At 44.7% G+C, this 27508-nt stretch overlaps 1 protein-coding gene across 2 annotated transcripts in view; it reads left to right on the top strand.

The window, feature by feature from the left end:
- The window catches only part of LOC310888745 (ubiquitin-associated protein 2-like), a 128594-nt gene that overhangs the window by 17657 nt on the left and 83429 nt on the right, over window positions 1-27508 (top strand). For both annotated transcript variants that reach the window (XM_083815758.1, XM_083815757.1), the window contains exons 2-4: window positions 5153-5292; window positions 11660-11737; window positions 13350-13460. In XM_083815758.1, the coding sequence (XP_083671884.1) occupies window positions 5153-5292; window positions 11660-11737; window positions 13350-13460 (329 nt within the window). The remainder of the gene's footprint in view (window positions 1-5152; window positions 5293-11659; window positions 11738-13349; window positions 13461-27508) is intronic.

The following is a 27508-nucleotide window of genomic DNA, read 5'->3' as shown; positions in this document are numbered from 1 at the left end:
TGAGGGTAGATGACAACTGGAGTTGTATCTGTTAGGCTTTTGGTGGTACTTGGGCTGACAGCTGGCCACTCCCAACAGTCCTCATCTTGTGGTAAAACGTAAAAGAGTATAACTTCTGTTTCCTGTGGTCTGCCAGTGATGGTCTACTCCTGGCCATCAATATTCTTCTGATTTACCACAGGAGGAGGTAAAATGAGACACGAATCCTCTCAGGATCCACGAGCTCAGGTTTGGTGTTGTTGGCTTGGGGCAGTACAGACCCTGAGTAATCAGCACTCTTCCTGAGGAACATCTGACTCTAGCAAACTCCTTTCCCCTTTCAAGCCATACTGAAAGTAGTGAAGTTCTTCAGACAATAGCACTTGAGGGAAATGCACTGAATCAACGCTTAGCAGCCAGTTTTATCCCCACGCTTTTTCCTCATGCTCATGTCACACTACTGCTGTGGCAATAAAATCTGGCCTCATTGTACATGTATGGTAGTCATGCCATCATAAAGCAGTGTCCTGCAGCCTTTTTCCAGCCCTGTCGTTGCACAAAATTCCTGACTGAGTAGCTTTGTGATTAGAGCATAAAAAAGCAATCATGCTTCTAAGGTGTTCACGCAGATTTCTGCAGTGTTCTTTATCACAGATCTGTGTCCAGAATCAAGAAAATAACTTTCTCAAGACTGCCTTAGGAAAAGAATTGAAACTGCAAATGTTTTGTTCAGCTGATGGAAGTGAGTATTTAATTTCAGAAGGGTTCTCGAAAGTTGGGTGGTATTGCAGTGCTGGGCCTGTCCCTGGATGCTCAGCAACAGACTTACTGTGCCTTGCGGGGCCTGCCGCACTGTCAGAGGGATTGGTATTCTGTGCATCTCGAGTTTTTTTCTGACTTTTCTGGAGTCTAGGTTTCTTGCCCAGGGAAACTTGAACAAAAGTTTAAAGAAAGCATTATGATAGCTTCATAAACCTGCTTTTTGCACTGATAATGTGGTTATTCATTGATTCTTTGCCTTCTTCCTTTCTTTCAAAAACCCAAAGCCAAAATGCAACTTGTTGAATGCCACTTGTGTGGAGATGTGTGGGGCTAGGATTTGGTTGTCCTAGAAAAGTTGGGTGTTGAGTTACCAACATTTAGCTTCCCCTTTTGGGTGCTAGAATAGCTGTTGTCATTCCATCACCAGTCTGATGGTGACTTACTATGCAATAATATATCTGCTGTTGTATCTGTATAGGCTTGCTGTACAGACAACATTTGGGATGATTTTTCTTTGAAAAGACTTTCTTCTAATTTCTAAGTCTACTTATTGGCTTTAGGTGGAAGTGCTTAGTTTTAAATTCTGTAGTGCTTGAGAAGTTAAACGTAGCTGTGAACAATTCTGTTACTTTTTTCTGTAAACTTATTTGATTTTCTTTATGTAAAGACAGTCTTCCTCTGGAGGCACTAGATTGTAAGCCTTTTTCCATTGATATAAACAAGCATTTTTTTTAACTGTCAAGAAAGCAAGTGTGGTTACTTTCTTTACGTGACAGTTTTGGGAAGTCAGGTCTTCAAGGCTTTCTGCTCCTTTCGTGCTTGGGGGGGTCTGTTTTGTTTATTTTGAAGAAATAGAGGCACGTTACAGCTATTTGGGCTGCTTACTAGAGTTGCGATGTGTTTACAAGGTCAAGCATTAACTGCTGATGAGGGGCTTCTGAACGGAGCCAGACCTTGACATGGAAGCAGAAACACCTGCTGCTCTGAACATTTTCCTGATCTTTATTAAGCAGATGTTTGAGATTTGTCTTTGTCTCAAATCTTCTTTCCTCGTTTGATCAGCAGTTAAAATGAAGTTCCTCTGTTTGTAATACCCTACTCATTGCTATGACAACTGCTGTGCGAGCAAGGCAATGTTTGTGTTGAGCCCTATCTCGTTAACTAATAATACCCCACTCAGTGCTTGAAACTCCAGTTGCTGGTGGCATGATGTTGCCCTGCTGCTGGTGGGATCGGCTGCCAAGGGGGCGTCTTGAAGCTTTGCTTCTCCTGCCCTCTTTGTATCGAGCTGTTGGTTCTGCTTTTAAGGGTGGTTTGCATCTGAAATGGATGCTTTCTGTCTGAAATGGGTTATAGCATGTCCTTGTTGGCTTGATGGGATCTTCAGACCTGGTGCTGCTGCCATGGGCTGCAAGGTTAGGATCTGCTTTAAAGATCCCATTATATTCTTAGACTGTCTGTTCCTCTTGGCAGGCTGACCTTGCTGCACACCTTCAGGAGTGTTTCAAACATTTCTGTGCCTTTGTTTTTCCTTCAAGTATTCTTTCCTCTGGAAAAACAAACATGGCTCAAACAGCCATGGCACAGTGTGTGAAGGGAGGAGGAAAAAAGTTCTGTTCTGGATCCACATCGTTTCTGGCTATCAAAGTGTGTGCTGCACATAAACATGTGCTTCACAAACAAATAAAAACCTCGGTTTTTTTAGTGTGCATGTGCCTCAGTCATGTCCAGAACGTGGATCTCAATATTTTGAGGAGCTCTGTCTAGTGAGAGCAGAGAAATTAGCGTTTGAAATATGTTAGAAGTTCTAGGTACCACAATCTATGCAAACATGACTTTAATTCAGAAATGATGAACAAATTTAGATCCAGTGGAGTTACAACTTCTCAGCAAAACATAGTGTGATCATAATCTTATTTGGAAATGCTAGCTTGGCTTTCAGAGAGGTTAGTGCTTGCTGTCGTATCCTCTTCAGGAGGGTTGTCTCATTCTCATTCTTACTAGACTCAAACTGTAATGAGCAGACTGATTTTAAAAACAAAACTGACCATCAAAACTGAAGGTCATTTTTAGTGTATATAAAATTAAGTCATCCTGAAGGCATTGGAAGTCCAGTCAGCATCACTTACCAAGCAGACAAAGTGATTGTTGACTCAGAGGACAGTCTGTAAGGTCGGTGCCAGGGAAGCTCATGGAGCAGATTATCTTGAGTGCCATCACGCGGCACTTGCAGGGCAAGCAGGCGATCAGGCCCAGTCAGCATGGGTTTATGAAAGGCAGGTCCTGCTTGACGAACCTGATCTCCTTCTATGACAAAGTGACACGCTTGGTGGATGAGGGGAAGGCTGTGGATGTGGTGTACCTTAAAGGAGGCTGTAGCAAGATGGGGGTTGGTCTATTCTCCCACGTGCCTGGTGACAGGATGAGGGGGAATGGGCTGAAGTTGTGCCAGGGGAGGTTTAGGTTGGATATTAGGAAGAACTTCTTTACTGAAAGGGTTGTTAGGCATTGGAATGGGCTGCCCAGGGAGGTGGTTGAGTCGCCATCCCTGGAGGTCTTTAAGAGACGTTTAGATGTAGAGCTTAGTGATATGGTTTAGTGGAGGACTTGTTAGTGTTAGGTCAGAGGTTGGACTAGGTGGTCTTGGAGGTCTCTTCCAACCTAGACGATTCTGTGAACACGTTTAAAATCACTGGACAGCTGTGAGCAGAGATCCTGAGATAAATGAACTTGTTCAGAGCGTGTCCACAGCTACTTAATATTTTGCTTTCTGTCAAACACTTTGTCAGGAGTTTGAGTTACCACTCTTCGACCGTGTCTGGCTGTCAAAATGTGGTGCTCCCAAGGCCTGTTTGTTCAGGCATTTTGCAGACACCCAAGTTAGACCACCCGAAGGGACTGTGAAACAGCTTGGCTTTGGTGAAGGTATTCATGAAGCTGGAGAAACACTGTGTTCCTGTTCAGATCATACTACAGTTGGTTCCTGGTAAAGGCAGGCCTTTTCTTAAATATGTAAGAGGTCATGGAAATAACTTTTTCCTCAGGTTCTGTTGAATGGTTTAACTATCACATTAAAAAAAGACACAGAATTGTGTTCAATTTTGGCCAACAAAAATATATTTCTGAACTGAAGATCATAACAGGGTTAATTGTCTTTTTGATATCTAGGTGAGGTTCCTGAGCACTGGGGATCAGTGTTTGAACAGTGGCAGCTTGTTGCAACTTAAGTTTTGGATACATACCACTTCTGAAGGCTAGTGACCAGTTTGGTACTGAACACATCCTTGTCTGTGTAATCACAGTGGTTTGCTCAGTTTTCATTTGAGCATTATCGTGCCCTGAGCTCGGCAATACCAAACTTGTGCCAGAGCAATTTGCCCTGCCAGGTTGTGTGCTGGGGCTGCAGTAAAAAGACTTTGCAGCTTTGTGTGTCTTCTGCCTGGGTGGCACCACTTGCAGGTTGTCTTTGGTTCCATAAATTTGCAGTTGTACTTCCCAGTGTCACGGGGACAGAAACTTGGCAGTTGACCATAACTGTTCTGAGATCTATTTTCAGTTATCAGAGCTGCTAAAAGCCATATATTCATCAGGTAGTTTTATGTTAGGTGCCATACAAACATTGGAAAAAAAGCAATTTCTTACTCCCCCAAGTGTTTTTAGTGACGGAGGATAAATTGAAATGAAAGCTGACTGCCTCAGACAAGACAGCACTGGTGTGTGTGTAGGGAGGCTGGGTTTTTCTTTTATGAACACCTGCAACAAAAGTATGTTTAAAGCAGAGTAATGGGTAGTTTGGTAAATGGTTTCTGTTAGTATGAGGGAGAACAGAAAACACAAACCCTGTCTACAGAGCCTGGATTTAAAGGCAAGGATTGGCATTTCTCTTACAAATGAGGGATGAGGAGTTGAGTGGGTGTTGGCAGTGACCTCCTTATATGTGTAGGAAAGATTTAATGATGGGGAAGAGACGAACAGTCTGGTTTGTGAATATGATGTTTGCATTAGTGTTCTGAGTGGGTACGAGTGTGGTGAAATTCCAGGCATCAAAACAGGACAGGAGAGATCATAGAAATTGAAGGAGTCCTATAGCCAGAGCTGGAATCCCAGCAGAGTAGCAGATAAAGTCTACGTTAAAGACCCAGAAAAATCTGGGAGATGTAGTCTGCAAGTACAGATCTAGACAGACCACTGTCAGCTGATAAGAATGTTTTTTTTATCCACTCTATTCCCTCTTCTTACTCTAAAGACTGTGTGATAAATCTAATAATAGAATTTTTAAGCTGCTTTCTCAGGAATCTTGCCTTTACCAGAGTTTCTGGTAAAGGCAAATAAAGCTGAAGCTACTGCATTTATATGTTATCTGGGTATTCAATCAGAGCCATACCTTAACTCATGCTTTTTTTTCTTTCAGATTTTCTATTTTGTACATACGTTGTTTTGTATATACTGTATATGATGACTTCGGTGGGCAGTGAACGTACCCGGGGCACTCGGGACAAAATGCAAATTTCAACCACACAGCCAATACAACAACAGAAACAAGTAGTACAGGTATGTGCCACTGTATAATCATCTTTGAATTCAAAGTAAGCATGTAATGATATGCATTTCTTCCACAAGTCAGTAAAAACTAAGAAAAGATGGAAAAATTAAAGACTTACTTTGGAAGAGTATCTTTGAAATCTCACTTCAATTGTTTAGTAATCTACCACAGCCTTAATTTGCTTGTGTATTTGTCTCTCTAAACGAGCATTGTTTTTCAGTGATATTTCCCATCAGTGAGGAATTCTATGCCTATGGTTGTGTCAGGATTTTTGTTCTGCGACCTTGGTGTCCTCAGATTTTCTTCCTCTGTGTGCTAGTCTCATGATGCTAGAAGATCTCAGGTTGATACAGGTGTTTGGGTGGGTTGGAAAAGCTTTATTAGATATGTGCTGTGTTCTACAGCATGATTCAGTGTATCTGTAAGTCACAGAATTGCCTGCAGTGTCTCCACAGAAAGCGAAGTGAAGATCATCAGTGGATTAAAAAGTATTTTTGAGTATCTGAGATTAGCTCATTGTCTTGATTTTTCAGCAGCAGAGTAGTTAAGTTGTGTGCTTATCTGGGTTACAGAGAGTGCAAAATGTTTCTGCTTCAGGCAACTCATTCTCTTGTCAAGTACTTCTCCAAAACTGGACTCAGTCCAAGAATTGCCTCAGTTCTCTGCTGGCAGAGAATGCATCAGTCTAGAGGTGCTCCCCTGGGAAATGGTCTTTCATCGTTTTCAAGGCTGATCTTCAATGTGGAGAGGCTTCCTTCCTGTTTTATACAGTATTATGTGAGCTCAAGCCCTCATCTCTATGCATTGCAGTGTTTTGCTTACTGGTGATTCATACTAATGTGTGGATTTAGAAAGTGACTTTCAGTAGGTGAAGTTGAATTCGGTTTTGTTTTTAATAATAAGTAAGGTTGCAGGAGGGTAGTGAGCAGGGTGACCTCTTAACCAAACTAAAGCACAAAAAAGAAATGCATAGGCAGGGACATGCATCCTGGGAAGATTACAGGGGTACCATCCAGGAGTGTAGGGACCAGATTAGGAAAACCAATGCACAGCTAGAGCTAAACTTGGCCAGGGATGTGAAGAAAAACAAGAAGGGGTTTCTACAGATACATAAAGGAAGATACAGGAGACTGTACCACCCCTGATGAGATAGGTCCTGGCTATGACTCACATGGAGAAGGTTGGGGTACTCAACTTTTAGCTGCAATCTTCACTGGTAGTTGCCCTTTCCACAACTCCCAAGCCACACAATCTCAAGGCAGGGACTGGGAGAATGAAGTTCCCCCACCGTAGCAGGAGACCAGGCTCAAGGCTATCTGAGGAACCTGAAGGTGAACAAGTCCGTGGGACCCAACGAGCAATAGTACAAGTTGGAACACTGGAAATTCCATATGTTAAATGAACAGTTTACTGTGAAGGTGGTCAAATAGTGGAAAGAGGATTAGAGAGGTGGTGGGATCTCTGCCTGGCCCCAGGCTGTTTCTCTGATGGGACCTGCCCTCAGTATTACTGGAGAACCTTTCCAACCTGTGATTCAGTGGTTTTAAACAGTTGGTCTTAGCCCTTTGTTCATTTTGTTCATCTATTATTTCTACTTCATGCATAATGAATACTAATTTGGTCAATTCAATGGAGAAGATGGCTAATATACAGCAATTATGTTTTACAGCACCATACTTCCTTTTCTTTAGAGATCAGATGTGCCTTCCTGCTTAGTTAAGCTTTAGAGATCAACAGAAATATGTAGTACTGTTTAATCACCACTGATTTCTGAAGCTAGACGAATGTTGCTTTCCCAAGTGGAGATTTCATTGTCATATCACAGTGATCATAATTTCAGTTATTTAAGGATCACAGAATGATCTAGGTTGGAAGAGACCTCCAAGATCACCTAGTCCAACCTCTGACCTAACACCAACAAGCCCTCCACTAAACCATATCACTAAGGGCTACATCTAAATGTCTTTTAAAGACCTCCAGGGATGGTGACTCAACCACCTCCCTGGGCAGCCCATTCCAATGCCTAACAACCCTTTCAGTAAAGAAGTTCTTCCTAACATCCAACCTAAACCTCCCCTGCTGCAACTTTAGCCCATTCCCCCTCGTCCTGTCACCAGGCACGTGGGAGAATAGACCAACCCCCACCTCTCTACAGCCTCCTTTAAGGTACCTATAGAGAGCGATGAGGTCTCCCCTGAGCCTCCTCTTCTCCAGGCTGAACAACCCCATCTCCCTCAGCCGCTCCTCCTAAGCCTTGTTCTCCAGACCCCTCACCAGCTTGGTCGCCCTTCTCTGGACTCTCTCGAGCACCTCCATGTCCTTCTTGTAGTGAGGGGCCCAAAACTGAACACAGTACTCGAGGTGCGGCCTCACCAGAGCCGAGTACAGGGGCACAATCACTTCCCTAGACCTGCTGGCCACACTGCTTCTTATACAGGCCAGGATGCTGTTGGCCTTCTTGGCCACCTGAGCACACTGCTGGCTCATATTCAGCCGACTATCAACCAATACTCCCAGGTCCTTCTCTGCCAGGCAACTTTCCAGCCACTCATCTCCCAGCCTGTAGCACTGCTTGGGGTTGTTGTGCCCCAGGTGCAGGACCCGGCACTTGGCCTTGTTGAACTTCATACAGTTGGCCTCAGCCCATCGGTCCAGCCTATCCAGATCCTCCTGCAGAGCCTTCCTACCCTCGAGCAGATCGACACACGCACCTAACTTGGTGTCGTCTGCAAACTTACTGAGGGTGCACTCGATCCCCTCATCCAGATCATCGATAAAGATATTAAAGAGGACCGGCCCCAGCACTGAGCCCTGGGGGACTCCACCAGTGACCGGCCTCCAACTGGATTTGACTCCATTCACCACAACTCTTTGGGCCCGGCTACCCAGCCAGTTTTTAACCCAACAAAGCGTACACCAGTCCAAGCCATGAGCAGCCAGTTTCTTGAGGAGAATGCTGTGGGAAACGGTGTCAAAAGCCTTACTTAAGTCAAGGTAGACCACATCCACAGCCCTTCCCTCATCCACTAAGCGTGTCACTTGGTCATAGAAGGAGATCAGGTTCGTCAAGCAGGACGTACCTTTCATAAACCCATGCTGACTGGGCCTGATCGCCTGGCTGCCCTGCAAGTGCCGCGTGCTGACACTCAAGATAATCTGCTCCATGAGCTTCCCTGGCACTGAGGTCAAACTAACAGGCCTGTAGTTCCCCGGGTCTACCCTCCGGCCCTTCTTGTAGATGGGCGTCACGTTTGCTAGCCGCCAGTCGACTGGGACCTCCCCTGATAGCCAGGGCTGCTGATAAATGATGGAAAGCAGCTTGGCCAATTCCTCCGCCAGTTCTCTCAGTTCCCTTGGGTAAGAAATTACACTGCAGATATTTTCTATTGTGTCTGAATAATAAATACACCATTTTATTGTCAGATCTGGGCCTATTACTGTCACTTAGTTTTTTGTTTTGCACATTTCTCTTTTCTGGGAGTTCCAAGTTGTTAATTGAGAATAACCTTCCCTAACACTGCAGAGATCATGTGTCTTGTAAGGTTGAGTAATGTTTTATACTATTTTATAGGTTAATAAAGTATTATGATGATAGTGCCTTAAAAAACAAAGAACAACCAGTTCCTGGGGTGCGACAACTTCTTGTGACAATGGTTTGGTGTTGGTGTAATAAAAACAGCTTTGGTTTTGCTTTGGGTCTTCAGTTTTGTATGAGTGTAGTCCACTGGCATCGATATTAGCAAATTTCCAAGCTCTCTGCTTACGCAGGAAAGTTGAAGATACTGTCAGACATCTCATTGTTATAAAATTGATGCATTTCTGTCTAATGTGGACTTCAAAAAAGTCATTAATAAATCTTAATGGCTTCCTGTTTCTGGTCAACTATGCGGTCATGTCTGTACAGAAATTATATTGTCTGAATTTTTCTGGATATCTGTAAAAGAAATGTCTTGAGTTCAAAAATTACTGTGGGCCTGAGGAGATTTTGCAAAAGGATGCAGTAAGGCATGAGTCCTGAATGTGGTGGACGTTTCCTCTTTGTTATCTGAGCTTGTAGTGGACACCAAGCAAGGGTTTCTTTGCGCAGGGCTGGGAGGCTGCTGTGGTGGTGTAGTACTCTGGGTAGCACAGGGCTTGGAGCTGGGAACTCCAGGGTAATCTCTCATCTGTGTTACCAGCTGACATAGGAAGCTGTCAGCATGGTACTTGGGGAAATGTGAAATAGCAAGGTGTGCTTAACTATGTTACAAATGCTGATTGTCTTGGAACATTGCCTCTCTGTGTGACAAATGTTACTTCCCTCAAGGAACTGGGGGACAGCTGCAGTAACTTCTCAGCAAATAAACAGCTGATGGTGTATGGTGGAATAATTTTTAGACTCTTCTCAGCATTTGCACTTGGCGACCTTCTCCAGAGCTTGTATTTGTGGTCAACTCCAACAGCAAAGCAGGGTGGGGCTGAATCAAACTCCTGAGGCTCAGAGCATGTCATTATTTTCTGAAGTGATACTCTGGAAGGTGAGGTTCAGTCAGCTGCCTGGGATGACTCCTTTTACTCAAGAATTTCAGTGGATGAAGTGGTCCCTTTCTTAATGAAGAAATATTTTGCAGCACATGAACACGCATTTTGGGTCTTAGCTCTTCAATATCAGCCTTCTCCAGCAAGAGACAGACATCTTTTCTATTTGAGCAGAAATCAAATTACGTTCAGGATCATGTAACATACAGTTATCTCTGGCATTTTCATAGGAATCCAGTTCAAGTGGACTAAAAATGCCATGCTATGAAGAGTAGCTGTATCTGCTGAGACATTAGTGGGTATTGAGTTGCTTTCTGTGTGGGGCAACCATAATATATTAGGACTTACGTTTTACTGCATCCATCCTTTTTAGTCTGACAACTTCTGGAGAAGCTGCAAGTGTAGCTTTGTGGTCCAGAAATGTTACAGAGGCACCAAATTGTGGTGGTTTTACTTGGGTGGGCAACCGTGTTCCAGCAACTGTGTTCCACCATGGCTGCTCTCTCACCTCCCTTTTCTCAAAGGGGAGGGGGGAGAAAATATGATGAAAAGGGCTAGAGCAGTGAGGAACAAAGGAAAGAAACCAAAAACTCCTTCCCCCCATCTGCACTCTTCCACCTCCTTCCCCTGGGCATGGGGAATGGGAGTTGTGGTCAGTCTACAGTACTTTGTCTTCCCTGCTCCTTCTTGGTCACTCTCATCCCCTGTGCTGTGGGATTCCTCCCACGAGATGCAGTCCTTTCTGAACTGATCCGGCGTGGGCTTCCCACAGGCAGCAGCTCTTCAAGAACTGCTCCAGATATGGGTCCGTACCATGGGGTCCATCCCTCAGGAGCAAACTGCTCCAACCTGGGTCCCCCACAGGCAGCAGCTCCTGCCAGGTCACCTGCTCCTGCATGGGCTCCTCTCCACGGGCTGCAGCGTGGAACCCTGCTCCACCGTGGTACTCCATGGGCTGCAGGGGGACAGCCTGCTTCACCATGGTCCTCACCACAGGCCGCAGGGGACTTCTGCTCCGGCACCTGGAGCACCTCTCCCCCTCCTTCTTCACTGACTTTGGCACCTGCAAGGCTGTTCCTCACTCCTCTCACTCTCCCAGCTGCTGTGTAGCAGGTTTTTTTTTTAATTTTCCCATTCTTAAATATGCTCTCATAGAGGCGCAAACACCATCGCTTATTGGCTCAGCTCTGGTCAGCAGTGGGGCCCTTACCAAACATGGGGCAGCTTCTAGATCCTTTTCACAGAAGCCACCCCTATGGCCCCCTGCTACCAAAACCTTGCCACATAAACCCACTACACAAATATAAATAGCAAGATCCTTTACTAATTTTCAGAGATGAGTATTAGTGCAGCTGTTCACAGGCAGAGTCCTGAGGTGCAATCCTGTCCTCTTTTAGGTGCTCATAAATCTATGGTCACGTTCTTGGGAGAGTTACGGAAGGTGATGTGAGTGGGCATCATTGCAGATGGGGTTAATTTAGAAAAATACTGTTACTGTTTTTTATGATAAAACTAACTTTGGAGTGATAGTTGCTAAATAAAAGTAGGAGTAAAATATCAAAACATAGGCTTCCATAGTAAATTTAATTTTATTGTATAGTTATCTATGTAATGGCCCGTAACTGTGGTTTAAGCATCAAAGCCAAGTGTTGAAATTGTTTCTGTTCCAGTAAACTTCTTTTTAATGTAAAATGAATATAGAAGAGCAAGTGTTAATCCCTTCCCTGTAGCACCTCTGTGCTTGTTGTGTCGTTTCTCTTTGAGAAACGGTGGAGAAGATAGTGACACCAGGAGATACTTGTAAAAAGAATATTGTTACTTTCTGTGAACTTTATTGGATGTTTGCATTTTTTTCAGGCAACAGCAGAACAGATTCGCCTCGCTCAGATGATCTACGATAAGAACGATGCAGATTTTGAAGATAAAGTGAAACAAGTATGTTTCTTATGGCACAAACTTCTTATGCCCCGCACTAAGGTGTCTCTAGGCTGGCTTACATTTTGGAGTTAGAGTGGCTGTTTCTGATTTGGATGAAATATTTTTTGGAATTACATAAGTTTGACTAGGAAAAGGTGCTTTTATTACACTGTTAAAATTCTGTTTATAAGACATTGTGTGGTAATATAGCTCTGGCTGTGTAGTCATACTGGTGCATTATCCTTTGTAGATGAGCCGTTCAGCCAAAATTCATCTGTGCTGATGTCTCTTGCAGACTCTATCTCTAGTATGGTCCTAATGATCTTTAGAATAAAGAGTGAATTCAGCTTGCCTGCATGTCCATGCACAGGGGAAAAATTTGTCACCTGTGTAAACTGAGTTTGCTAAAACAGCCGTTTTTCAGGAAAAGTAAAAATCTAATCAAAGCTTAAAGGTGAATTGAAGCGGTGTGTGTTGTGTAGTTGTTTTTTTTTTAATCTGACCTCCCGAATCCGTATATGAAAATGGTAGAATTACACTGTGAAAACAAAATCTCACACCGTTTCCTCTACCATGCTGAGCTTTGGATATATATATATATATATATATATATATATTTTTTCAGGCTTCCATTATGCTGTTAGAGCTGAGATTGTTAATTCAAGCAGTACTGAGGATTCAGCTACCTGGTCTGCTCAGGGTATTGGTGTTTTTATCTTACTGAGTGTGTCACAACTCATGTAGAATGTAGGAATGTACTCAGAGAGAAGAGTTATTGTGAACGCGTTGATGCAGCAGAGGGGCAGATTTCTCAATTTCCTTCCCTTTGTAAAACCTCTCAGTCACTGTTAACTGCTTTTTGTTCTTGTTTATAAACTTGTTTTGTTGCCGTACTGGAAGTGAAGTCCTGTATGTCCTGAAGTAAAGGGACCTTGATCAATAGTGCCTCTAGCTCTGCTGATTGGAAGAATGATAAGAGTTAAATTCTGCTTAGGAAATGTACAATATTTCACATGTGCATATATATTTCTAGCTTGTTTTTTTTTCCTGTGTGGAGGTACTTTATACCCCATGACAGGTTGTTAATATCCATTCCTCACTCTTCAGGTTGTGTACTGCAGGCCCATAAAGCATAGCTCAGTACTAGCTCTCCTTAAGCAGTCATCACATAGCCTGTTTGTGTGGTCTTATGCTACAACGGATTGAAGGAGCCGAGCTGACTGGAGAAGTTAACCTTTTTCTCAGTCTGGATGTTTTTCCAGGTGGATTTGTTTTCCACCACAGTTTATGGCTGTACTCACACAGTGAGATAAAGGGGGGAGATAATGGAGCTGTCCTGATTTCTGGTGTCTTTACCCTCATACACAGGTATCTATGGGGTGACAGCATTTGCTTGCAAGCATCAAGGAAAAAAGTGCAAGAGGGTGCTTTCTTGATTACTATTTAAACTTGTGTTTCATCCTGCCTCTTACCTGAACCCTAAGCAGATCTGTGAAATGTAGATACCTTTATTTAGGATTTTAGATTGCTCTGACACAGTAGCTGCATACTTGCTTACAATCTGTGGTGGTATTAACTCTTACTTTATGATGATACTTTGGATATTTTAATGTGTGACTTTTACTGCCAGCTTATGGAAGTGACGGGGAAAAACCAGGATGAGTGCATAGTGGCATTACATGACTGTAATGGGGATGTGAACAGAGCTATCAACATATTGCTGGAAGGAAGTTCAGACACGGTAAGGTTTTACCTCTCTATTAAACCGCTCTTATTTCTTGTTGTAGCTATTTACTTTGAGAAAATGATTGGGAAAGTCATATTCAAGAAATTGATTTTCCATGTCTCCACTGAAATTCCTCTGGAGGAAATGGGGACCAGGGCAGCTTCTCTATCTTGTGCGTAAAGGCTGAAACTTGAAAATGTTGTGGGTGTTCTGCTGGTCTCCTGTAGAGTTCTCCATCTTTTATATATGTGCTACTACTTTCTCTGCAGCAGAGCTCAGTGGGGCACTGTCCTGTGTTCTGCTGACCTGTTTGTAGTTACTCTGTAGTGCCACAATCATGAGACCTGAGGTGATACTGTGCTTGTCACAAAGGGAAATCTTTGTAAACCTAAAAAGGGAGGCAGATACTTGAAGTCACATAACTGTTGTAGGTATGCAAGTATTGAGGTTGGAGGAGTGTTCCATATCTGAAAGATGCATTGAAAGCTAATAGTGGCAGAAGAGAATACAGAAAGTAGTTGCTTTTTTCACTGTTGCTCGTTAGCCTTACTTTATGGAGAAACTGAAAGAGAAAACTGAACTGTGTATATAGGAACAATGTTAGAGTTGCATAGCATGTTTTTTATCCCAAGAGTTTTCAGGAAATCGTGGTTGAAGTTTTTGCTGGAGGGACTTCTAACAGCTTATCTGAGACAGTCAACTAGATTCTCTCTCATAAATTGAGAAAGAAACATGGACTTGCTTACTTTACTGTCAAATGTTCAGTAGTACTTCCTGTGATTTATCAGGATGTGTTCTGTTGCTTAGTGTTAATGAGGAAACGAACCCCCTACGCCCTAAATCTAGGCCACATATCATTCTAACCAAGGGAACTTTATTTTTATTCCATTTTTATTTGTAAGAGTTGAGATCATCTAAAGCATAAAAGTGTGTAATGCTGAGTGTGTGGGTAAGTTGGTAGGAGAAGAGAGCATCTCACCTTGATTAAATGTATCTTGGTAATGTGCTATTCATTTTTGTGTTGTCTTGTACTTGTATTTGTCATTTTCTAGTTCAAAATAGTTTTCTGGTTGAAGAAGAATGTCAAAAGCTTTCTTACCTTAGCAGACTGTTATAAGTGATCATGACATGGAAGAAACTTTCTGAACTCATCTGTCAATGAGGCAACACATCCATGTTCTGTTATGTTGGCAAGTCCCTCTGAACCCATTGTTCTCACTATAGAAAATGCAACTCAAATACAGAGAACATGAAGGGCTGAACAAGGGAGGAGGAAAATATTAATTAGAAGGGTCTACATCAGTGTGTGAAGGCACATATTGCTTATGGAAGTGTGGACCTCCAACTTGAAGGGTTTGTTGTGAGGCCATTTTCCTTCAAAAGAGCTTTACCATGTATTTGGTATAAAGTTGGAAGCAGAGGTGATACTTGTTCTGAATGCAGATTCCTGAATCTGTTTCTAGCTTCACTTGGCTTTGATGCACTACGTATTTTTTTATTTTTATTTTTTTACATCATTTGGAAGAATATGTATCTATCCAATTTGGGGAATTAGAAGTGCAGGGAGTGATAGCTATGGAGTCTATTTATAATTTCTTTAGTACTCTGCCAGATTTTTTTTTTTAAGGCTGTGATCCTTAAGGCTTTGTACTCTCTCTATGAAGATTTTTCAGTTGCAACTGTTGTGACAGTCTGGCTTTGGAGGAGAGTAGAGAAGGGCATGCTTCTTTGCCGAAGACTTCTGTTTGTTTAGCTTGCTACAGGAGTAAGAGCCATTTTATGCCCAACCATATTGTCCTGGTTCCAGTTAGGACAGAGTTAATTTTCCCTCCTAGTAGCTGGTAGGGTGCTATGTTTTGGATTAGGATGAGAAGAGCGCTGATAACATGCTGATGTTTTAATTGTTGCAGAGCAGTGTTTACACCAGGCCAAGGACTTTTCGGCTTCTCGCTCTGTCCTGCCAGCGAGCAGGCTGGGGGTGCAGCAGGAGCTGGGAGGGGACAGACCCAGGACAGCTGACCCAAACTGGCCAAAGGGGTATTCCATACCATCTGACGTCATGCTAAACAATATATAGGGGTGGCTGGCCGGGGTGGGGGGCCGGCTGCTCGGGGATAGGCTGGGCATCGGTCAGCGGGTGGTGAGCAATTGCATTGTGCATCACTTGTTTTCTTACACATTATTATTGTTAATACTATTATCATTATCACTATTATTATTATTATTGTTATTATTATATTCCTGTCTTAATAAACTGTCTTTATCTCAACTCACCGGCTTCACTTTCCCGTTTCTCTCCCCCATCCCAGAGAGGGAGGGGGGAGGGTGAGCGAACGGCTGTGTGGTGTTTAGCTGCCAGCCGGGTTAAACCACAGCAGTCCTTTTGGCGCCCAACGTGGGGCTCGAAGGGTTGAGATATCGACAGATTTGACCAGAGTGTGTTAAACCAAAATTGGTATAAGTATTGGACCTGCTTAATAGTTGCTAGTCACGATGTTGATTGCCTTAATCTCCAGTCTGCTGTACCTGTATTCCAAATTGAGTTTTATGGTGCGTTACTTTCTGTATGTGCTCCCTGTTGCACTGTTCATCCTTTCCGGGCCCTGGTTTAAGATTGTTATGGTACTGTGCGGTGTAACAATGGCTTATGAAATGATGAAATATCTGGTCACGACTTTAACCTGGTATTTGTACTCAGCACTGACGTCGACTCTATACTTTGGAACCCATATCTCGGAAACTATTAGCAATTACACCTATTGCCTGTTTTCGTTAGGGAGCCAATCTGTGAAGGGGACAGGGGAAGACATGTTTCCCTACCTGTTCACTCTCCCTTTCTCCTTCACCACCACCCTCTTATCCCCCGAGCTAGTTACGGTGGTTCTCCGAGATGTTGAATATCCTTGGGATACTCAGACCAGCCTGCTCTTGTTGTTATGTCTCCTGAATGCGCTTCAGATTTTGTTGAGGGTTAAACAACTACTTAGGAATCTCATCCGGAGATCTGTCTTGAGGCGGGATAGTTGCGAGTGGCAGGGAGTGTGGGAGGATATGGGCAGGTTTCTAGAGCAGTGGTCACCTCCAGTGTTTTGGACATTCACCCCTGAACAACTGCAAAATCCTAAAAAGCTGGCAGAATGCTTGAAAAAAAGGTGTCATGACTCTGGCAGTTCCAAAGTGACACAAATCACTGTAGCGTGCTGGGCTCTGGCCTATGCCTATCGAGCTGCAATTGATGCTACTAGCAACCTAGCTCCAGCTCCAGCTCCTGCAGCCACTCCAGCTCCTGCAGCAGCTCCAGCTCCTGCAGCTGCTCCCACTCCTGTGGCTGGGTCAGAGAAACGAGCTGTAGCAGTGCAAGTTGACCCCGCAGAGGGTATTCCAACCCCTGTGGCAGACCCTGTGTCTGGGTTAGAGAAACGAGCTGTAGAAGTGCAAGTTGCCCCTGTAGACAAGGTGAAAAAATGGTATAGAGGCTCAGGTCGTTTAGAACGCAGACAGTCTTCTGCTAAGTCTGGGCATAGTGAAGACGAGGCTGGGCCATCAAAGGTGCAGGAGACTGAAGATGAGGATGGGGATGTCGAAAAATCAACAGTAACTACCCGGACTCCATACCAGCGTGAGCTACGAGATGTGCGAAAAGATTTTGGTCGCTATATAGGTGAGCAGCTTGTCACCTGGCTGCTCCGGTGCTGGGACACGGGAGCCAATTATGTGGAATTAGAGGGCAGGGAAGCCAGGCGGCTGGGATCCCTTGCTAGGGACGCACGCATTGACAAAGCAATTGGAGATGGAGCACGATCTCGCAGCCTCTGGAGGCGTCTCCTGTCAGCTGTGCAGGAAAGGTACCCCTTCAAGGAAGAACTTGTATGTCTACCAGGCAAATGGACCACCATGGAGAAGGGAATCCAGTACCTGAGGGAATTGGCCGTACGGGAAGTAATTTATAAGGACCTAGACGACGCACAAACATCCGCAGATCCAGATGAAGTCCGGTGTACACGACCCATGTGGCGGAAGTTTGTACGGAGTGCACCATCATCATATGCCAGCTCATTGGCAATACTAGCCTGGAAAGCGGAGGAGAATCCCCCAGTGAATGAAGTGACTAAAATACTCCGGCAGTACGAAGGAAATCTCTCCTCTTCCCTACAGGCCTGTGTCTCGGCTGTGGAGAAACTTTCTGAAAAGATCCACCAACTTGAAGAAAGATTATCTTCCCCTTCACCTGAACGAACCAGTGTCCACCAGCTAAAAGAGAATGCTTTGGAGAAACTTTCTGAAAAGATCCACCAACTTGAAGAGAGATTATTTTCCTCCCCACCTGTACAAACCAGTGTCTCAGCTATTAGGGGTAAACGTTCATCTATGCAAGGAAGACAATATGGTGGGCACACACACCGCGCCACCCTGTGGTTTTACCTACGTGACCATGGAGAGGACATGAGAAAATGGGATGGAAAATCTACTGCGACCCTAGAGGCACGGGTACGTGAGTTGCAAAAGAAAACAATCGGGAAAAAGGGGTTCTCTGAAAATTTTGCTGATCCAACTTCCAGCAGGCAGTCCTTTAAACACAGAAACGAAGATTCTGACCAGGACTAGAGGGGCCCTGCCTCCAGCCAGGGGGAGGAAAGGGACAATCGAGTTTATTGGACTGTGTGGATTCGATGGCCTGGCACGTCAGACGCACAGAAGTATAAGGCTTTGGTAGACACCGGTGCACAATGTACTCTAATGCCATCAAGCTATAAAGGGCCAGAGCCCATCTGTATTTATGGTGTGACGGGGGGATCCCAGCAGTTAACTGTATTGGAGGCTGAAGTGAGTCTAACCGGTAATGAGTGGCAAAAGCACCGTATTGTGACTGGCCCGGATGCTCCGTGCATCCTTGGCATAGACTATCTTAGAAGAGGATATTTCAAGGACCCAAAAGGGTTCCGCTGGGCTTTTGGCATAGCTGCCTTGGAGACAGAGGACATTAAACAGTTGTCTACCTTGCCCGGTCTCTCAGAGGACCCTTCTGTTGTGGGGTTGCTGAGGGTTGAAGAACAGCAAGTGCCGATCGCTACCACAACTGTGCACCGGCGGCAATATCGCACCAACCGAGACTCCCTGAGTCCCATCCATAAGGTAATTCGTCAACTGGAGAGCCAAGGAGTGATCAGCAAGACTCATTCACCTTTTAATAGTCCTATACGGCCAGTGCGAAAGTCTAATGGTGAGTGGAGACTAACAGTGGACTATCGTGGCCTGAACGAAGTCACGCCACCACTGAGTGCTGCAGTGCCGGACATGCTAGAACTCCAGTATGAACTGGAATCAAAGGCAGCCAAGTGGTACGCCACAATTGATATCGCTAATGCATTTTTCTCCATCCCTCTAGCAGCACAGTGCAGGCCACAGTTGGCTTTCACTTGGAGGGGTGTCCAATGCACCTGGAATCGGCTGCCCCAGGGGTGGAAACACAGCCCTACCATTTGCCATGGACTGATCCAGTCTGCGCTGGAGCAGGGGGAAGCTCCTGAACACCTGCAGTACATCGATGACATCATTGTGTGGGGTGACACTGCAGAGGAAGTTTTCGAGAAAGGGAAGAAAATAGTCCAAATCCTTCTGAAGGCCGGTTTTGCCATAAAACAGAATAAAGTTAAAGGACCTGCACGAGAGATCCAGTTTTTAGGAATAAAATGGCAAGATGGACGTCGTCAAATCCCAATGGATGTGATCAACAAAATAACAGCTATGTCTCCACCAACTAGCAAAAAAGAAACACAAACTTTCCTAGGTGTCGTGGGGTTTTGGAGAATGCACATTCCAAATTACAGTCTGATTGTAAACCCGCTCTACCAAGTAACCCGTAAGAAGAATGCTTTTGAATGGGGCCCTGAGCAACGACAAGCCTTTGAACAAATTAAGCAGGAAATAGTTCATGCAGTAGCCCTCGGGCCAGTCCGAACAGGACCAGATGTAAAGAATGTGCTCTACACCGCAGCCGGGGAGAATGGTCCCACCTGGAGCCTCTGGCAGAAAGAACCTGGGGAAACTCGAGGTCGACCCCTGGGGTTTTGGAGTCGGGGATACAGAGGATCTGAAGCCCGCTATACTCCAACCGAAAAGGAGATATTGGCAGCATATGAAGGAGTTCGATCTGCTTCGGAAGTGGTCGGTACTGAAGCGCAGCTCCTCCTGGCACCCCGACTGCCGGTACTAGGCTGGATGTTCAAAGGAAGGGTCCCCTCTACACATCATGCAACTGATGCTACATGGAGCAAGTGGGTTGCACTGATTACTCAGCGGGCTCGAATAGGAAACCCCAGTCGCCCAGGAATCTTGGAGGTGATTATGGACTGGCCAGAAGGCAAATACTTTGGGATATCATCAGAGGAGGAGGTGGTTCGTGCTGAAGAAGCCCCCCTGTACAACAAGCTACCGGAAAATGAGAAGAAATATGCCTTGTTCACTGACGGGTCCTGTCGTATTGTGGGAAAGCATCGGAGATGGAAAGCTGCTGTATGGAGTCCTACACGACGAGTTGCAGAAGCTGCTGAGGGAGAAGGTGAATCGAGTCAGTTTGCAGAAGTGAAAGCCATTCAGCTGGCTTTAGATATTACTGAACGAGAAAAGTGGCCAGTTCTCTATCTCTATACTGATTCATGGATGGTAGCAAATGCCCTGTGGGGGTGGTTACAGCAATGGAAGCAGAACAACTGGCAGCGCAGGGGCAAGCCCATCTGGGCTGCGGCATTGTGGCAAGATATTGCTGCCCGGGTAGAGAACCTGGTTGTAAAGGTACGCCATGTAGATGCTCGCATGCCCAAGAATCGGGCTACTGAAGAACATCAAAACAACCAGCAGGTGGATCAGGCTGCTAAGATTGAAGTGGCTCAGGTGGACCTGGACTGGCAACATAAAGGTGAATTATTTATAGCCCGATGGGCCCATGACACCTCAGGCCATCAAGGTAGAGATGCAACATACAGATGGGCTCGTGATCGAGGGGTGGACCTGACCATGGACACTATAGCACAGGTTATTCATGATTGTGAAACATGTGCTGCAATCAAGCAAGCCAAACGGTCAAAACCTCTTTGGTATGGAGGACGATGGCTGAAATATAAATATGGAGAGGCCTGGCAGATTGCTTACATCACACTCCCTCAAACCCGCAACGGCAAGCGCCACGTACTTACAATGGTGGAAGCAACCACCGGATGGCTGGAAACATATCCTGTGCCCCATGCCACCGCCCGGAACACTATCCTGGGCCTTGAAAAGCAAGTCCTATGGCGACATGGCACCCCAGAGAGAATTGAGTCAGACAACGGGACTCATTTCCGAAACAACCTTATAGACACTTGGGCCAAAGAACATGGCATTGAGTGGGTGTATCACATCCCCTATCATGCACCAGCCTCCGGGAAAGTTGAGCGATACAATGGACTGTTGAAGACTACACTGAAAGCAATGGGTGCTGGGACATTCAAAAATTGGGATACACATTTGGCAAAGGCCACCTGGTTAGTCAATACTAGGGGATCTGCCAACCGAGCTGGACCTGCCCAAACAAAACTCTTACGCACTGTAGAAGGGGATAAAGTTCCTGTAGTGCACGTAAGAAACATGCTGGGTAAAACAGTCTGGGCTACTCCTGCCTCAGGAAAAGGCAAACCCATTCGTGGGATTGCTTTTGCTCAGGGACCTGGATGCACTTGGTGGGTGATGCAAAAGAATGGGGACCTCAAGGTGTGTACCTCAAGGGGATTTGATACTGGGTGAGAACAGCCCATGAGTTGAATTGTATTATGTTAATTATTATATAATACTGTATGTCATCACTACCATGATTGCTATATATCATAGATGAAAATGGTGATTAATTACAAGGTATTGGAAAGCGTGTAACCTGAGCATGACATAAATGGTATGAAATAAGGGGTGGATATCTGTCCTGGTTCCAGTTAGGACAGAGTTAATTTTCCCTCCTAGTAGCTGGTAGGGTGCTATGTTTTGGATTAGGATGAGAAGAGCGCTGATAACATGCTGATGTTTTAATTGTTGCAGAGCAGTGTTTACACCAGGCCAAGGACTTTTCGGCTTCTCGCTCTGTCCTGCCAGCGAGCAGGCTGGGGGTGCAGCAGGAGCTGGGAGGGGACAGACCCAGGACAGCTGACCCAAACTGGCCAAAGGGGTATTCCATACCATCTGACGTCATGCTAAACAATATATAGGGGTGGCTGGCCGGGGTGGGGGGCCGGCTGCTCGGGGATAGGCTGGGCATCGGTCAGCGGGTGGTGAGCAATTGCATTGTGCATCACTTGTTTTCTTACACATTATTATTATTAATACTATTATCATTATCACTATTATTATTATTATTGTTATTATTATATTCCTGTCTTAATAAACTGTCTTTATCTCAACTCACAGGCTTCACTTTCCCGTTTCTCTCCCCCATCCCAGAGAGGGAGGGGGGAGGGTGAGCGAACGGCTGTGTGGTGTTTAGCTGCCAGCCGGGTTAAACCACAACACATATTTTAGTTTCTAAAACTTTGGAAGGTAGATTAAAGGGGGAACACTTCAGATTCCTTTCCTCCCTGCACTCCAAGATCAGGGCAGCAAGAAGGTACATATTTTCAAGGGTCAAGTCCGCAACTGTAATTTCGCATCCTCAGCTGTAATTGTATTTTAAAAAGGCAGGCAGCTTTGGTCTATGATGCATACCCATGCCCAGAGATAGTGCTATACCCAGCTTCTCAGTGTTCTTCCAAAGTATATTGATTTTTTCCATGTATGAATAGTAATAAACAACTTCACAAATCCTGAAATCCTTGTGGTTGTCTGAAAATCTTACTTACGGTAAAGCATGGGTCTGATGCTTTCATAGTTCTTTTTACTGATACTTAGGTTGTATAAAGCTTTACTACAGTCTTTTATTGAAGATTTGCAGAATCATCCGTTTTTGGAGATTTCTTAAAACAATTGAAGATCGCTTGGCACCATACCCATTAGCAATGTAGTGTATTCTGAACCATCTAGATTTGGTTCTTAAGTTGTCAGTGCAGTTATTTATTTTCCTTTAAAGTATCTCTGAAACTCTTGGAGGGTCTTAGTGTGCAATGCAGTTACACAGGCTGTGGCATGTGAAGCCATGTGATAGTTACTGGAGGAGACCAAGTTTTCAGTTAAACAAGTAACATAGCATTGCTCAAACAAGTAGTTTTGTACTTCTAATCAGCACCATCTGTGCTTTATCTAAGTTGTCTTATGGCAGTGTAGTCTTTAATACCAGATATGAAATTGAAAAGTGACTTCAGCTTTTTTCTAACCTATACCACTACAAAAAATGAGTAACCATTCTTTTAGTACTTAATCTCTCAAACAAGACACTAAAACACTGAGTTTATACTTGCAAACTGCTTTGCTACCTGCTTGTTCGGTAATGTTAGGTTTTTTAATTCTAGGCAGATGGGATTAGCTGGTCACTGGCTACCTTGAGAGGGTTTCTGAGCTGCTGTTGTGTGAATTGAGAAGAGATCACAGGACCCAAATTACTGATAGTCAACCTTTTTTTCATATAGTTGCCTGTTGTGAAGCCATGGGCTTTATCTAGTGCTCCACAGTTGACAGCACCTTATCTGCATATGCAATTTTCCTGCTGGAATACCTTATCCAGACTATAAGCTCCTAGAGGTGGAGATACTAAAAGCATCTCCCATCTTAATGGTTTACAAATAGTACCTTTCTTCTTTGCTTTGCAACTATGGCTCAATAGACTAACCATGTAATTGCATAATGAGTTGCTGTGCTATACTTAGCAAGTGTTTTAGTCATTTTGTTTTCAACTCCTACAGATATTCATATGGAGCTCATATTATCCCTGAATTTATTTCGGGGTTGGATTTTTATATTAAAGCTGAGATCTGTTTGTACCTTGTACAGTGTTCGTACACAAACTAATAAGGATTCTTCTGGTGGGGATTGAATACCCCCCTTTCTCCCACTTCCAGGGAGTGTTCCCTGGAAACACTCCAGTTCTGTGTAATTCAATCCCTTTTACTCATTAATTCATTAAGAATTCCTCTAAGGAGAAGTTAAAGGTTTACAATAGATAATTTCAACAGTTTTAACCTTAAAAGTCTTTGTTAATGCAGTCTCTCTGGTATCAAGATTAACTGATGCTTTTACCCAGGAATGAGTCCACCCTTTCTCAGCCGTTCTTACTGTCATCTCAGTAGTCAGGAGCACCTGGAAGAATCCGTCCCACTGAGGTTGCAGCTTTGATTCTCTCCATGTTTGCATCAAAACACAATCTCCTGCTCGGAATAGATAGATCAGGGCTTCCAAGGGTGGGGTTTGAGCTAATGATCCACAGGTCCTGAGAGAGGACAAAGAGGACAACAGCCTCAGTATATAGTTCTTAAGAAATGCGTCTTTTGTCTCAAACTGAGATAATCCATTCCCTTTGTCCATGTACAGCAATCCAAATAATATTTCATATGGTGAAACTCCCACATCTTTTCTTGGTGCAGTTTGAATTCGGAGAAGTGCCAAAGGTAAGCACTTTGTTTGGGGAAGCTGAGTTTCCAGAACTTAGTCAATTGCTGCTTACTGTCTGATCCTCTCCACCCTTCCAGAAGAGGAAGGAAGCCAAGGAGTGTGAAATTTCCACTTAATTCCTAGAGTCCACATTAGCCCTTGCAATATTTCTGACAAAGTGATTTCCTTGATCAGAGTCAATATTTTCAACAATTCCATACCTGGGAGTTATTTGTTCTAGAATTACTTTAGTTACTATGTTCGCAGTAGCAGGTACTGAAGGGAAAGCTTCCACCCACCCTGACAAATGATCGACCAAGACTAATAAGTATTTACATCTACCTACTCTAAGGAGTTCTGTAAAATCCACCTGTACACTTTGGAAGCGTTGAATTCCTGGTTCTCACCCCCCTTTGGGCTGACTGCAGATAATTTTCCTATTTACCTTTTGACATACTACACAACTCCTGCATACTTGTTCAGCCAGAGTATATATGTATTCCTACACATACATATTTCCATAGCACAGCATCACACGTTGCTTGAATTCCCCAATGACCCTCTTGATGTAAAACAGTTAATATTTGCCTCATTAGCACTTTATTCAGCATTTCTCTTCCCTCAGGGAAGATCTGTTTTCCTTTGGACTTTGTGACTCCTCATTCCTTAAAAACCTCTCTCTCTTAAAACTTTTACTTCTTTTTAGTTTTGGGTAGGGGTAGCTCAACAATTCCCTGAATCCCCTCTGGATTTATTCTTCATCCCCCCTCAGACACTAGATGCCCTAAATACTTGACTTCTCTTTCTACAAGTTTTAATTTATTTTCCAGTCCTTTCAAGCCCTGCTTTCCCAGAAAGTCGAATAGCTTGTTAGTGGCTTCCTTCACAACTGTTTTCTCCTGTGCTGACAATAAACGATCATCCACATATTGTAACAGTAACACCTCCTCTGGAGGTTGGAATTGCTCCAAAATCTGTTCTAGAACTTGCCCAAATAAATCGGTGGCCCTGTAAACCCCTGAGGTAAAACTGTCCATCTGTATTGTTGCTTCCGCCCCCACTTCAGAGTCTTTCCAGTCAGAGGTGAATATATCTTTGCTCTCAGGGTCTGAGAATGCCTCGTTAATAATACTGTTATTCCAGCTTAACAATTTACTATTTGAATGCCCAATTTCATCATCAAATCCCTTCCCAACAAGTTAGTCCCTGCCTCGGGTACATACAATAATTGCCCAGAGATCATTTTATCCCCTAGTCTCAGCTTGGTGTCTCCAAGAAGTGGCACTGTTATCCCAGTCCCTTCTACCCCCCATCACATTTAGGGTTTCATTAGTTAATTTAAGCCCTGATACTTTACAGGCCAGTAATGACCTAGCTGCCCCAGTGTATTGGGTTCACATGGCAAGGTTCTGGTAGCAGAGAGTGCTGCGGTGGTAGCCCCTGTGAGAAGATTCCAGCAGCTGCCCCATGTTAGATAAGGGCCAGTTTCAGCCGGCCCCAAAGGGGCCCACCACGGCCCAGAGCCAAGCCCCGAGCAATGCAGTTTGTGGCTCTGTGAGAGCACATCCAAGAAAAGGAAAAAAACTGCTGCACAACAGCAGCTGGGAGAGTGAGGAGTGAGAAACCTCCCTGCAGACACCAAGGTCAGTGCAGAGGAGGGGGAGTGCAGTACAGAGGTGCTCCAGGTGCCGGAGCCGAAGCCCCCCCGCGGCCCACAGAGAGGCCCCTGGTGGGGAAGGCAGACCCCCACAGCCTACGGTGTACCACAGCAGAGCACATCTCCACGCTGCAGCCCATTCAGGAACAGCCCAGGAAGGTCGGCACCCCACACCAAAACAGGGGGGAGAGTGACCGTGAAGGAGCAGTGGAAACGAAGCACCACAGACTGACAGCAGCCCCCACTCCCGCCCCCCCCCCCCCCCCCCCCCCCCCACCACCACCCAGAGCAGGGAAGAGGTGGAAGAGAGTGGATGGGGGAAGGTGCCCCCAGCTTGTTTCTCTGTTTCTCACTGCTCCAGCCCGTCAGCAATAGGTAATAAATTTCATTAATCTTCCTATGCTAAGTCTGTTTTGCTTGTAACGATAATTGTAGAGTGATCCCCATTGAGGTACACTTGAGGAGCCCTTGAGGTACACTGTTTCATTTATCAGGGAACTAGCTTTCTGAGAAGCCCTGACTCCCCTATTCTGAATTTATAACAGCCATCTCTCCTCCTTCTTCCGCTCCGGATATTCCTATTTGAAGTGGCCGGCCTGGCCACACTTAAAACATCTTCTCAAAGCCTGTCCCTGCTTGGATTTAGGCTGCAACACAGGTAGTTTTGCTTGCCCGCCGTTCCCCTCCTAAAGATTCTTCTCCAGTGAATAACATTCTCAAGATTGACATTCCCCATCCCCCTGGAATATACATTAGGCCTTAGAAACAGATTTGACTGTTCTGCTAGTTCTATAGGCTCCTCAATTAAAGACTTTGTTTCTTAAAAAAAAAAAAACAACAAAAAACCTTAAGTTTAAGCTAAAGCTCCTAACCTCTCTGCTGGTAAGGAGTGGGGGGAGTTCACCTAAGAGGATACACAGTGTTAGTACTATTAGTATCAGGGAAGGCAAAACTCAGTCTCTCTTCTACATTGTTCTAATTTTTACCAGAGCCTAGACTGTGTTCCTTCTCCAGGGACAGCATCAATTGCAGTCCCTGTCTCTCCTCCTGGAGCAGCTGCTGCTGCCTCCGGTGCAATATTAGGATTATAGGGAGCATAACTTGATTCCTCCTCTGAAAAAGGAGTCTTATCGTTTACATATTTACAATTCAAAGCCTTGAATTTTCATCAGACCCATATTTTGGCCAAAATACTGAAGTTCTTTTTATTGGCTTTTTAGGCCAGGCAATTACACAATATCCATTTTTTTTAAATCTTTTTCCCTAGTTTTTGGGTTGTTTGTCCAAATCCTTATCATTCTCCCCAAAGGACTATCTTTAGGCACAGTCCCAGGGTCTCCACCCCCACCCTGCTGACTCTTGGAACCCTTAATCCCCATCCCTTCCTGACGTGCTGCTGTGGACTTGACCACCCACAGGGTACCACACGCCTTCACCTAGGATTAGGACAGAGGTGGGGTGTACTGCCGAGCACCTCACTGCACCGTGCTCGGGGTACCGTACACCTAAGGGCCCAAACCCCCGAGACTCTCTTTCACTCGTCTCTCTTTTGCTTCGTCCGTCTCCGGCCACACCCCTTGTGGGACTACAGAACCGCAGATTGGAACTCCACACTTGCTTCGCACTATAAGTGCATCTCATTCACAATCTACACAAGTCTCCCCGAACTCAACCCAAGGCGATATATGGTAAATTTTCCTTTACCTCGGTCCATGCACGGCTTCCCGGTCCAGGTTATCAGCAGTAATCCGTGTGTCTGTGGTGGCCTCCCTTCTCCCCAGTGCTTCGCAGAGCCTGTCTTCAGATTAACAGTCTCAGTCCTTTGCTGGCCGTACCCACCACCCCCAATGGGACCGCTGAAATCAGA

The sequence above is a fragment of the Anser anser genome (assembly GCF_964211835.1).
Source record: "Anser anser genome assembly, chromosome: W".
Taxonomy (NCBI): domain Eukaryota; kingdom Metazoa; phylum Chordata; class Aves; order Anseriformes; family Anatidae; genus Anser; species Anser anser.
Note: the sequence above shows the minus strand (reverse complement) of the source record. Positions and strands in the feature narration are given on the sequence as shown.